This window comes from Poecilia reticulata, linkage group LG7, assembly GCF_000633615.1.
Source record: "Poecilia reticulata strain Guanapo linkage group LG7, Guppy_female_1.0+MT, whole genome shotgun sequence".
Classification (NCBI taxonomy): domain Eukaryota; kingdom Metazoa; phylum Chordata; class Actinopteri; order Cyprinodontiformes; family Poeciliidae; genus Poecilia; species Poecilia reticulata.
The window spans coordinates 31,135,726-31,149,938 of record NC_024337.1 but is presented as its reverse complement, the minus strand read 5'-3'; the positions used below and the strand labels follow the sequence as shown (position 1 = coordinate 31,149,938).

Below are 14,213 nucleotides of genomic sequence, written 5' to 3'. Positions count from 1 at the left end.
CCAGACACGGCGGCCATCTTTACCTACATCCATCCAGACACGGCGGCCATATTTATTTACATCCATCTAGAAACGGCGGCCATCTTTACCTACATGCATCCAGACACGGCGGCCATCTTTATTGCCATAAACAGAGTGCAGACGCCTACGTTCTTCTTTGGTCGCTTTGAGGTCAGAATCCGATCACACAGAACTTTGACTGCAGTCGAGTTCAGGATGAACAAAACATGCCGAAAAACTCAGATTTCATCAAAAAGCTGAGCATCAAAAGCTGAAGTAAAAAGTGCAGCTGAGCTACCAAATGCGCCGCCGTGCAGCTAAATTTGGACTTCAACCTGCCAGGCTCTATATTCTGTCTGCGTCATTATGATTGTGTTGGAGATTAAGGCAGGAGAACCACAAGGATGAGAACTGGGACCTCTGGGATGGATGAATTTGGTCTCACATAGAAAAGTTAGTGTCACTTTATGTCACTAGATGTCGTAGATCACAGGTGTCTCACTCCTGCAGCTGCTGCCACTTTTAGATGAGCCTCTGCTGCAGCACCTGAGTAGAATAATTAGGTGATTAGCAGGGATCTACACACGGAGGAGGTGATGAAGCCGTTTCATTCCAGTGTTTTGTACCAGTGGACCATCTAAAACCTGCAGGACAGCAGAGGACTGGAGTTTGACGCCTCTGGCTTAGATAAATGTGTTAATTAAAAATAGTTTCAGGAGAGCATGTATCAAGTTTGATGTCCCAACAGTTTCAGCCTGAACTGAAGTCAGATGCCGTCTCAGCCGTCCCAACCGCTGCCTCGTCTGCCTGTTGGCTTCGCGTCATGTTTTTGTTTCCGGATCCAAACTGGCGGATTATGGATTCACGACAAAGTCTCACAGTCTTGGACGTTTCTTGTTGCTTCTTTGGATTTAGATTTTTGAATCCYGTGTCTTCCTCACCTTTCATCCTGGTCCAAACTACGTCATCTTCACTGCTTTCAAAAAATAACTCCAGTCAAATTTTAAAATCAATTTGTTGAAAAAAACTCAACAACTGCGATTATAGAAACAAACTTTGGTAAATTCAGAATGATGATCCTCTCAGCTGGATTTGCTTCCAATAAATCCAAAATTCACTCTTGACGTTACGCAGAATGAAATCTTTGTTTCCCTGTTTGGTCACAAAATGCAGCTCAGCAGGTCTTCAGATTTTATGGTGAATGATTAATATCAGGGGCTGCACAGTGGCGCAGTGGGTAGAGCTGTTGCCTTGCAGCAAGAAGGTTCTGGGTTCGATTCCCGGTCTTTCTGCATGGAGTCTCCATGTTCTCCCTGTGCATGGTGGGTTTTCTCCAGGTWCTCCGGTTTCCTCCCACAGTCCAGAAACATGACTGTCAGGTTAAYTGGYCTSTCTAAATTGYCCCTAGGTGTGAGTGTGTGTGTGGATGGTTGTGTGTCTCTGTGTTGCCCTGCGACAGACTGGCGACCTGTCCAGGTSACCTGTCCAGGTGACCCCGCCTCTCGCCTGAAACGTTAGCTGGAGAGGAACCAGCACCTCCTGACCCACTGAGGGACAAGGGTGTAAGAAAATGGATGGATGGATGATTAATATCTGCCCTGCTCATCATTACAGATTTTAAATCACGCAGAAAAAACTCCTGGGCCAGAAATGGGAAACTTACATGCAGATGATGCAGGTTTTTACCTCGATGTTCATTCTGACCCCTCGTTTGATTTCTCCGTATATTTTGGGCCATTTTCTGACGGTTTTCATGCCGTGCGCCGATGTGCAGATGAACAGACTGCAGTTCGTTGGTTTGAATGAAGTCGAGTTGATGGCTTGTTTTATTGATGACAAACTGTAAAACTTTTCAGCTTTGGATTTGYTTTTTTACAGTACAAGAGGGGATAACATGAGAGAAGTTGGTTTAAGTTTAGTTTAASTAACGGCTTAGTGGAAAAATCGCATCAGTACTGATTCCACAGACAGTTAACATTTAAAATTAACTATTTTCCACTTTGACCAAAGTGAAACCCTAATCGGTGTTTTCGTTTTCGTTCTTAGAGATGTTTTCCACCGCGGTAAAAACTTTCCTCTTCACACTTTTCACCTGTTTCAGGTCACAGTTTAGATTTAATTGCAGTTTTTCTTCTTATTTAAGTGTAAATCAGATACTTTCTGACAGCAGGACGTTTCAAACCAAAGCAAAGTTCTCACCCTGACATAGTTGGCGTTGATGTATCGATCCGGACCCGGTTCTTCCTCCAGGCTCTTCAGGATCACCCGMGTCTCTGGGTCTGAGAAGCAAACCGCAGCGATGAGTCGGAGGACAAGATAAGATCAGCGGAGCTGCTGCTSAGGCTCTTACTGGGCAGGATGGTTTTGTATCTGTCTTTCATCATGTGTCCCGGAGCGTCGAGCTCGGCCGCGCTCACAAAGTTCGGAGGAATCTTCTGCAGATGAAAGCAGAACGTTTTGGACGTTAAACTTTACTGACGWTTTTCCTGTAATCCATCCACAGTCCAGCTGCTGGTTCCAGCATGAAACCAGCAGACAGGACCAAATTYGGTTTGGTTTATTACTTTGGGTTTAGCTTTCTATAATTTTGGGTTATGTTGTATTTTAGTGGATTCTGGTATTTGGTCATGTTTTGACTGCTCCRGWTGTCATTTGTGTTTTTATCTTTTCTAAGTTGTTTGTTATGGCTCAGTTCATTTCGCAGTAGAAATGATTGTTTTTAGCGTTTTGCTCAGAGATAAATCTTCTGAACAACTTTTTTTACTCGCCTCACCACTTTATAACCGCAGCTTTTCCTCTTGTCTTGTACAACATTTCAGCTAAGAACAGGATGAGCCGATTGAACAGATGCGTATCAATGGATCTATAAGGACATCAGCACTGAAGTGATTCAATTTCACCAGCAGGTGAATGCAGCGGTTATCTGGACCCAGCTTTTATTTTGATAGTCCACTTCTGCTGATCAAGTACATTTACAGAGAATTAGCTAAATATTTAGCTAGCTCAGAGCTAACTAAATATTTTTGCTTGATCAATGCTAAATATTTACTTAGCATTGTAAATGCTAAGTAAATTAGTAAGCTAATAGTATTAGTAAGCTAATACTATTAGCTTGCTAATACTATAGTAAGCTAATAGTATTAGCTTACTATTTAGTTAATAAGCTAATATTTAGTTAGCTTACTAACTAAATATTTTTAAAATAAGATTCATAAAATGTTTTATTTTGACCTTTTAAGGTTAAAAGAGGGAGAAATTTCAGTGCGTTAAATCTGTGGAAAGAGCATTTTAAAGAGGAACCTTACCTGGTACTCTGTGTTCAGAGCGCTGGTGTCTGCTGAAGCTTCCTGCAACTGCGCATGTGCAAGCGCTCGGGACGAGGTGTGTAGCAGCTGAAGCCACACCTCTTTGGGCGTGGTCACAGAACAAACTGACTCCGCCCCCAGATTGCTCACATCCAGAAGCAGCGACAGGTTGGAGCCCCGCCTTTTGAAAATAAAATAATTGTTTTGAAAATAAACATTTATATGAATCTTTTACATTCTGCAGATGTTTAGGGGGGAAAATGATTTTTTTAGAAACTGCTTCATTCATGCTAAAGATTTGATGCAAAGATTTCTTTAGGAGCAACTTTCTACTAATTGAGATTATTTTTGAAATGCAGCAGAAAATCTTAGAAACAAACTGGATGTTAGAGGATTAAATGATTTTCCTTCCATTCTGGACAAAACCTCATTTTCTTGGCTTAAGATTTTAACCATGAAAGCAACAAAGTAACAAACTTAATGTTGTGTTTGAAAACTCAACTGATTTCTAGTCAAGTGAATTTCACCCAAATTTAAGTGAACTTAATATAAACTGAACACAAGTCAATTCCAGTTCAGATCTAATTAAATAAATTTGGAATAATTCAAATTAATTTCCAGTTTAATCAAGTAAACATACATGTCTCCTTAATGTCACATTTTAAATTCACATTTGATTTCTACTAACCCAATTTCAATAAAATCCTATTTAATTCTGTACAGAAAAGCTCTAATTTATTTCTATTTCCTTTCCTGTTCTGGGTTTCATCCCAATTCAAATCAGATTATATTTAAACTCCACGTCTGCAACCCGCTCCTACTCAAGTTCAGTTGAGCTACAACCATGGAATCTAAGTGGTGATGGAGAGTAAATATATTTAGTGTGCATTAATTGTCCAGCTGAGGAAGCCAAATCATCATCATTGATTGTGTGGTGATGGTTCCTGGAGGCCCCTCACCGTTCCTGGAGGCGGACTGAGGCTTTCCGAGGGGGCGTGGTCAGTGGCGGCGGCGTCACTGGTTCCTCTGCAGGAACGGAGCTGAATGATGAGCTCATTATGAGCGTTTTCTGTTGAAGGAGATTTATTTTCTGAGCCGCTCTCAGCTCCTCACCTCAACACCATGCTGCAGAAAAACAGAGACAGCATCATTGCATTCTAATCAAAAACCACATTTCAACAAAATAAGCAACATTTTCAATTTAAAAACCTTTTTGCTGCTAAATTATGGAATAAACAGGAATAAACTCAACAAGAAGGATATTTATTGCTTTTAATCTGTTATTTAGTTTCTCTGATCATTCATGGAGCTTCTTTACAAATGTAGACTGTTAACGCTGACATTAGCATTAGCTGCTACATGTAGCATTGAGATGCTATTTTAGGCTAACATAGCTTCACTGACATGCTAACTCCTTTCAGCACAACTTGAACACAACAATACTCTTTTTCAGGGCCAATTAGATCATTTAAAAGCAGAAATTAACCCTCAGTGAGCCGAGAGAAGCAGCTTCATCGCTGCTGTTAGCGAATGTAGCTTGTGCAACAGATTTATGGATGTACCAGAAACGTGCAAATACAAAGGTTCCATATGGAACTTTTACGTTAAAATTTGTATTACATTGAAATCTATGGAATGTATTAATAAATCAATGTTTTGAAGTCAGTTTAAAATAAAATTTCCTCTGTCCATTCCTTTGAACATTCTACCTTTAGCTCGAGACATAAGACAGACTTTCTGGCTGAGCTACTTTTTAGACGTTTTTTATTATTAAATTTTATTTTCAGTATTACTTTAGTTTGTGCAGTTATTTTCTCAGTCTGGTTTTATCTTACAGTCAAGTTGGGGGTCTGAAACAAGTTGCAGTAAAGCAAACGTGCTTTTAGCTGTGGCCTTTTATCACGTGTGTGGAATTTAATTAGATTTTACAATAAATAACTGTAATGTAGTTTTATTTTACAGAAAGGAAATATTGCGTTTTATCCTGTAATGCTGTAAATGATTATTTTAGTATAATTTATTCGCACTGTGTTTCTGCAGCTGGAAGAGCTGGGTCTACCTTTGAGTGTTTTAATGGCGTCACCAGCTATTCATTAGCAACAGAAAAACGACAAACTTTCACATCAGGCTCCAAAACGACCAGGACAAGAAACAAGATCCAAAATACAATTTACCAGAAGTTCATCCAAAGTGTTGTACAAAACAAGACAAACAAGACAAAGGAAAGAAATCAAGCTATAAAACGACTATAAAAAATACATAATGCAGAATAAAGACAATAGAAACAGCATATCATCTTACTCTGGGCCAAACCATACTGAAAAAAGATTTAAAGAGACTCAAAAGCAGGAAGCAAAGATGCCTGTCTGAAATTCAAAGGCCACAACAGAAAAAGTTCAGTCTCCTCTCAGTTTCCATCTCGTTTTTGATAAACTAAAAAGCATCCGGTCTCCTGATCTGAGGGTCCACAAGGGAAGATATGGCTGCAGCAAGTCAGAAAGGTGGAGCTGTGGATTATTCCTCATGTTGAGGAAAACAGCCACTGAATATTTACAGATTTATTCAAGAAATTGTCTTCATCAAAGGCCAAACCAAGCCAAGCAAAACATGGAGGAAACGTGAAGCACCCAGAGGAGAAAAAACCAGCCTAAAGCCTGAAGCCGTTTAATGCAGCCTCTGCATCCAACACAGTTCTGACCGCTGGATGCTTCGGTAACTGCCTGGTAAGAATGTTTCCCCCTGTGGTTCTGTTCTGACTGCTGGATGCTTGGGAACCGGATCGGTTACACCTTCACCTCCACATCAGACTGTCTTTCCGGGTTCTTCGCTTGGCATTGAGCAGCTTTTCACAATCAAGTGTGTAACGTTTGCATTGGTGCCACAGAATAAAAAACATTTCAAATGTGAAAATTTAAACTGCAGGTTAGCAGAATGCGGCGGAATGCGGCGGAATGCGGCGGAATGCGGCAGAATGCAGCGAAATGTGGCAGAGGACATCATGGAGGACAACAGACCCAGCAAATGTTCCTGTTGCCTTCAAAAGTTCCCAAAACTTTAGGAAATTATGCAAACCTGTTACTGAGGGTTAAAACCAGCATGAAACAGCTGAACTTTGACCTTGTTAACGGCAGAGAGCTGAGGAAGCTACTCATTTCAAATAAATGCAAGGTGTTATCTTCTGTTTCTTTACGTTTTATTTCATTAGTCAATTATGTTTCAGGTTATTTAAGTGTTTCTACAAAGTTTCTCATATTTTATTCAGAGAATATAAAATATATATTTGGATTCTATCTAAGAATGCAAATATAACATTAGACTCCCTGTGACTTAATAAGCCGTTATTAACATGAACAAAAAAGAGATTTGACTAGGACACCAAGCAGAAAAGCAACATTTACATGTTCAGTTTGTTAGTTTGACATTAAGCTGTTTTTAAAATATGTCCACCAGGTTCTGACTGGCCATGTGGGTTCAGATGGGCAACACCAGACCTTAGAAATGGATTCAAGTATTATTCATCTATAGTTGAATACTTGAACGAGTGAATGCAAATCAAAAGTTTCCCCCTCCAAACAGCTGAATGCCCAAACTCCACACATGTTGAGCTTTTAGCTTTTTTTGCTACGTTAAACTTGACCACACTCACCATTCTGATCTCCGCAGTTCTTCTTTTCTTGCTTCTCAGGTCCACTTTAAGTTAACTTTAAACATTTGACGTGTTTTTGTCATGAATGAACTTCCTGACGAGACGAGGCTCATAATCCAGAGTCCTCTGACAGAAACCGAATCGGCTCAAAGTCGATGTCTGATAAACCAGCCACTGCTGCGATGAGGAGGCATCTCTCTCTCTATGATGAAGCAGAAACTGCTGGAACGGACCTCTGTGTGTGTGTGTGTTAGATATCTGTGTGTTTCCACATCACTACAGATCTGAAACGTTTCAGTTTGTCTCTGTCGGAAGAGCGTTTCCTCAGAGCAGGAAGTCAGCACGCCCACGCTTACTCAACGCGCAGAACACAAACACCACAGACGATACGGCCAAACATCGAGTCCAAACGGACTGCTCTGGACTCTGAAGGCCAACAACTGAACATCTGACAGAAAAATTAATAAATAATGAAGGGTCACCAATATTTTCTGCTGGGGTGCACAAACTTCCTCTGAGTTGTTCTGCAGACGGTTATTCTGGTTATTCTGCAGACGGCGGTTTTGAGCTGATTTTTAGCTTCTCTTTAAAAACAATCTGAAGGTTTGTTGTTGGTTTATTGATGGGCTGGATTACTTCAGTTTCAGTTTGAAGGATTTGGCGAGCAGACAGTTTTCAAACGTCATCAGGCTGCTTTGACTCTTGCAGCCCACATCACTACCCTCCCACCTCTGTGCATTTGCTGTGGGAGGCCAGGATGAGTCTGACTTGACGTGATTTTTACGCTGTGGTGGTGAAGGATGAGGGGAGTTTGATCTAATTTCAGACCTTCTGATCTTGACTCAATATTTTTGCTCTTGTCACAGTTCAGCATTTTTGGTTAGTTTGGCCACAGCGTGCTTCACGGCTCGCTTCTCAGTTCAATAATAACAGGAAAATTCCAAGAACTCTGCAAATGAGACCCTTAAAGCTGCAGCATGTGGCTCCTATAAAATATTTGTTTACATATTTGTTGAAACTGTCAATATGTTGAGACAATTTATGACAGATAATCTGTGAAAAAAACAACCTTCTCTGCCTTCTCCCAGTGATAACTAGAAAGAACCAATGAAAGTCAGGAAACGGGTCTTAGCGCTGTCAAGCACAGTCCTTGTGGCGCTGCTCATCCTTGCTCCCGTTGCTGTCTGCTATGACACAGCTAGCCTATTATGAATGCTAAGGCTAGTTCGCATAGCCACCGAATATGGCTGATGAAGAGTTTTTCTGTAACAGTCAGTTGTTAACAGCGAGTACATGAGKGTGATTGACAGCACTAAGATCCACCTTGTCACTCTGATTGGTTGATTTTGGTTAATTTCTTCAGACAGTAATAGTAGCTCAGGGAGGAGGAGGCAGAAATTGATCTTTTCACAGATTATCTGTCTCATAATTTGTCAACATGGTGACAGTTTTAAGAAATATGTCAAACAATGTTATTTTTAATGAAAGTTTCAAACTGCAGCTTTAAAGCGTAATTGGTGTTAAACATCTTGTTGGTAAACTAATGCAGAATAAAAAGTCAAGTCTGCAGGACCTGCCATGAAGAAAAGGTGAAACTCTGCAGGAAAACCTTTCAGCTGCTGTGGAGCAAAAGAAGAGCAAAGGCCACAGCATGGAGGAAGCAGAGCTTAGTTCACAGGAACAGTCAAAGTCTCAGTCATGTGGTGAAGCTGCAGAAAAAACAGATCACAGAACCAAACAAATAAATGTGGTTTCTTAAACAGCCATGGTTTTATGGGGGTTGGGTTGAAGAGGGGTCAGAGAGATGAGGGTTTCATTCCAGCTTCTCCATCTTATCTCAGTGTCCTTAAGCAAGGCACTGGACCCCAAATTATGAACAGATCAGTGTATGAACATGTAAATAATCAGAAATGTTGTAGGGAGAGAAATGTTGCTTATCATACCAGGGGTTCATTCTGGACACCCACATCCACACACACATCCACGCACGCACGCACACACGCACGCACGCGCGCACACGCGCGCACGCACGCACGCACGCACGCACGGACGGACGGACGGACGGACGGACGGACGAACGAACGAACGAACGAACGAACGAACAAACAAACAAACAAACGCACACACGCACACACACGCCCATACAGGTATATGTGGTATAGAAAGACATTTTGTCAAACAGGCCCAGAGGTGGTTTAGATGGACTACCCTATCTCAAGTACTTAAAGCAAAGGGAGGTGGCTTAAAAAACTTTAAAAAATCTGAAAAAATGTAGCTTACCTTAGGTTTCGAATAGGAGCTGCACAGCCTTTTTTTTCTTTTTGCATCAACCTGTTTATTTTCGTGTGTGGTGGCACACACAAATACATTACCTCAAGAGTAAAGCAATTATGGCGGTGTTCAACTGCCATTAAATCCTGACTATATTTCTTACTCCTGCCACTAGGGGAGTTATAGGCTTCATTTACAGGTAAACAGCATTTATAATAATAATTAGAATGTGAAAGTTGTTACAAAAGTTGATGTTTTCTGTTGAAAAACCCGGGGAAATCAGTTAAAGGAGCAGAAGGAGCAGAAACTTGTTGATTGATCTTACCGGTAGCTCCATGTTGTTTTGTTTTTTTCTCATTTAATCCTCCGGACTGTCTCCAGATCAGCTGCAACGCCAACATGATGAACCTCACTGAATGCAGATCTGACCTGCTAACTCACCCACCAGACCAGCAGCTGGACTAACCAACCAACTAGCTAAGCTGCAGCCAAACAGACACGAGCGCCTTGCCTTTTTCCACCCTTCCTGGAGTGAAACGTACTGTGAAACCAGGGGCAAGAAGAAACAAGTGAACTGAGGGAAAGTGATAGTAAAGCTGCAGGAAGAGAGAATATCGAGTGAAGGGAAAAGAGAGGCAGCAGGATTAGACTTGTCTTGTTTTTTCTGGCCGTTATTACCCTGATTCTGGGTGTTCAGGTGGAGAGACCTGAGGGAGGAGAAAGGGAGCATGAGTCAGGCAGCGAAGGAGAGGAAGAGAGGGATGCTCTGGGCGTTGATTATTAACACACTGACGGCAGTGTCTCATGAATCATTCACGTCAAAAGCAACAGGAACATGTGCGTTAATGTGCTGCACAGTCTCATCCAAGCAGAGATAATAAGCAGCGACCTGATCCTGCTCCCTGTCATGACAGAGTGAAAAACAAACAGATAAAATTTAATAGTGAATCAGCCTCACGCCTCCGCTCTGTTTTCCATTTAACAGCCCAAAACTGAAAGCTTGATCCTTTTAACCCCAAACCGACGGCATTAACAGGATAAAAACACTCTCATTACGAGGCTGACAGCTTGATGCTGTTTTAATTCCTGATCAGAAGCTGCTTTGTCCCAGGTTGGTCTCAAGACAGAAACACAAAAAGAAGGAAAAAACTGTGAATGTCATCAGCACCTCCCTCCACCGCCGCCTGCTTTGCTTTAATCTGATTTTAAAGTTGGACAAATTGGTTCAATTTGGTGCAGAAGGGAGGAGACTGAGCCTCAAAAACAGAGGAAATGGATCTTCTGGAGAGAAATTAAATTGTGCTGAGGAGGAAGAGGATGAACAGAGCTGGATCTCGGACTCTGGCTACGGTTTTATTGTCGTAAGCTCACAGATGTTCCTCATCTGTATATAATCATCTGACCTTCAGCTGGTCTGTTTCTGTTGGACTACAATTTAATGACTTATTAGCATTTTTTATATTTTATAAAAATAAGCTTAAGTAGTTACTTAAAAATGTGCCAATTTTTTAGATGATTAATCAATACATAGTTCCCACAAGTCTGAACTGGAAGTGATCCACAACATCTAGGTAGGCAAGATGAGCCATGACTCCCAGACCAACAAAAATAAAATATAGTGACAATCTGGACCAATGTGAAAGAGATATATATCAACAGAATGGCTGCTGTCGGTGTATGAGACATGATAATGGAAACATGTCAGACAATGTGACATGTTCTGAAAATTTGGCGTCCTCCAATCTCCTACTATGTTTGCGACTTAGTGAATACGAAGAGTTTATACAACATGGAGGAGCTTCACCTGGCATCCATGGCTGCATACAATCAGTGTTTAAAAGGATTTAAACACTGATTTAAATCGTCAGTGTTGTTCTTCACCTTGTTCTTCAGATGAAGAACAAGGTTCTGGTGACTGGCAGAGTACGCACATGTACAGTAACAAACAAGTAGGCTACATGTCCGTCTTAGCTAGCCTAAAAGCTACATTAGCCAAGCCAATGTTGCTAATTCGGCAATAAGTAGTAAATGTCACTGATATTTATCTTATTATTACACAGAGGAGCGTACTCAAAAACTATAATCCAGTAATAGTTTTAATGTACTTATAATTTTAGGACAGAGGCGAGAGCTGGTTCTACGCTTGTGACTTTATTGTTGTCATAGCAACTCCATAGCATCTGCCTACCAAGATGGCTGTCATTTACAAAGTTCTTAGAATTGTGATGTCATGAGACTTATGTACTGATCATCAGAATGATTGTTTACTAAAAGAATTGCTTCTCAAATAAATAACATTTTAAATACCAAACACATCAAATACATAGTGACTCACACAGCTAATAATGGTCCAAGTCATTTTTTGCAAAATGTGATTTTTTTTGTGTGCCCTAAACAAAACAGCTTTCGGAAAGAGAAAACTGTGATGATTTTTCCCCACCCCAAAGTCACTTTTAGCAAAAAGGAAGGTTTGACTGTAGAGTCATATGTGAGCTGAAGAATATTAACCAGGTGATTGTTGAACTTTGGACATTAACAGCCTGATATTAAGAAACTTCTAAAAGTTTGTGTTATTCTAAACTTCCTTTGGATCAACCCAGACAGCAGGCTGGGAAACATACATTTATAATCAATATTCAATTAAAAACACAAATAAAAACCAGTGAACATCTGCTCCTGCTGACTGGCTGCAAGTCACCCTCATTATCTGCTGCACAGTTTCTTCTTCTGGAGGAGAAATAAAACTCAAAGACAGCCTGAGCTTTGACACTCACTTATCAAAGTTCTTCCTTTGACAAGTGAGTATAATATAAGACAAAATTTTATTTAAATATTAGATTGGAGTCATTTCTTTCATTGAGTGAATAGATTCATTTATGCAACCCAGTTCAAAGATAAATCTGTTTCACTGAAAATATAAAATAAAATTAGGACTAACAAGATGAAAATCACAATAGTTTGCTAAAATTTAAAACTAAAATCTTGCCTGAATATGCAGTATTATATTTTAATCACAGATAAACAGATGAAATACAGAAAACTAATTCTTCATTAGAGGAAACATCGGAAGGTCTGAACTGTTGCTGAAGGCTTCAACATGTTAGAAACACACCCTGCAGCTCCAACATGAAGACACTGAACTGTTTAACGGATATTTTTAGTTTGGAGATCTGCTGCCTGCCGTTAGGTCGGCTTCACACACAAACAGAAACTCAATCAGAAGCCTGTTAAACTGACATCAACATTACTGGACAAATGCACTGTAAACCTGGGGCAATGTTGCACCCAACTACATCACTGTGCCACACTTAAAGAGTATCTAAGTGCCAAATCAGCTTTTCTTGTTTTATTTGGGACTTAGATTTAGAAAACCTTTACCTGTCTAAATTGGACCCTAAGGGTGTTATCGTTATGTTTCTGTGCAATATGTGACATTTTAATGTAATTTCTTTAAAATTCTTCAATATTTGGCCTCTCAGTGTTGCCCTCTGTGGGTTGAACAAAGGCTACTGCAGTTGAATTTTTCTTTTGATTCCAACAGACCAGTCTGGTTGATGTCTAAATTATCTAATTATACATTTTTAATTTGTTGTTGTGGCCTTTTCCGCAAAAGACACAAAATTTTCAATTAAAAAAAATCAATTATCATATACTGAGTTAATAAAACAGGATTTGAACTTTGTGGATGCATATTATCTGGGAAGCAATAGAAAGGAACAAGTAATGCGAATATGGATTGTTTTTTGCAACCTAAAGTTCCACGGATGGAATCAGAGAAAGATGAATTTTTGGAAGCAGACTCCGACCAACAAAGAAATATTCATCTGAGTGAAGGACACCAACTGTGCAGCTAACCTTCCACCGCTGCCCACTTTAGTGAACCATTTCATAATTTATCAGAGGGTGGGGTTATGCTTTTGCAGAGGGGTTAGTTACACTGAAGCAGTAAAACATTAATAAAAGACGTTTATGCAGCTGGAACAGAACTGGGCTTAAAGCACATCCCTGAGGAACTCCACATGACGGCACAGTTAGACATGATCTGGTTTCTAAACGTGATTTATTCGAGAAAAGGTAATCAAAAACCTCTTAGATCATCAAAGTTAAAGTGTCATGCTGACGTGTGAGGTGCCAACGGAACCAGAACTCTAAATTAACATCCCCGGTTCTGCAGCTGTCATGATGCCACCGGATCCTTGGAACTGAAGGAGACTTTCTAGAAACCAAACTGAGGCTCATCAAGAATCCAGTGATGATGATCACAAGTCCATCAAAACCACACAAGACTTTTCAGAATATTTGGAAGATTGTAAATGTGAACCAAGATGTTAATTTGTCAGAACTCAGCAGAACCTGGAAGTCTGGAAGAGCGATGCTCCGTCTGACCCACTGAGTTCAATAAAAACATTTAGTACCGTACGCCCAACCAGGCACTAGCTAAATATTTAAAAATCCCTTTTTAAGAACTGCTACTCCTTACAGTGTCATTTGCAGTAAAAGTACATCATAATTTAAAAACTTGATCATTTAAAAGAAAAACATATTAGTTCCTAAAGATTTACTCACAGTTATTCAGCAGATCAACTTTATATTCTTGGCTTCATCTGAATAAAACTAGGATTTTCTCTTTCATGAATTGGTGATGACATTAAAATTAAAAAACTTTATACTCTAAAAGATGCACATCTGCAATCAAGATATTAAAATATACATCTTTGCTTAATTTTTACTGTGTTCAAGAATTCAAAGCAAACATTCAAACGATCAAGTTTTCATCACCTTTCCCTCGCTCTCTTCCTCCTCCTCCTCTTCGTCTCCTCTTCTGCTTTTGATTCTCAACTCCGTATCCGTCTTCCTCCTTTTTCTCATCTGTTGCTTTCTGTTGTTCTGTTTTTATGTCTACCTTCTCTGCCACTTCCTTTCCTGCACCCACCCACTCGCTCATTACCACACACACACACACACACGCACACACACACACACACACACAC

General features: G+C 40.2%; 1 protein-coding gene across 5 annotated transcripts in view; it reads right to left on the bottom strand.

The window, feature by feature from the left end:
- Positions 1–14,119, bottom strand: part of LOC103468097 (protein tyrosine phosphatase non-receptor type 7) — a 24,342-nt gene extending 10,223 nt beyond the window's left edge. The window contains exons 1-5 of one of the 5 annotated variants that reach the window (XM_017305571.1): positions 14,002–14,119; positions 4,265–4,430; positions 3,306–3,486; positions 2,351–2,435; positions 2,200–2,279 (exon numbers count right to left, since the gene is read on the bottom strand). In XM_017305571.1, coding sequence (XP_017161060.1) covers positions 2,200–2,279; positions 2,351–2,435; positions 3,306–3,486; positions 4,265–4,362 — 444 coding nt within the window. In that variant the 5' untranslated portion in view covers positions 4,363–4,430; positions 14,002–14,119. The other 4 variants (XM_008414949.2, XM_008414950.2, XM_008414948.2 and 1 more) reach the window with 4 other exon arrangements.
- Between the last annotated feature and the right edge of the window lie 94 nt (positions 14,120–14,213).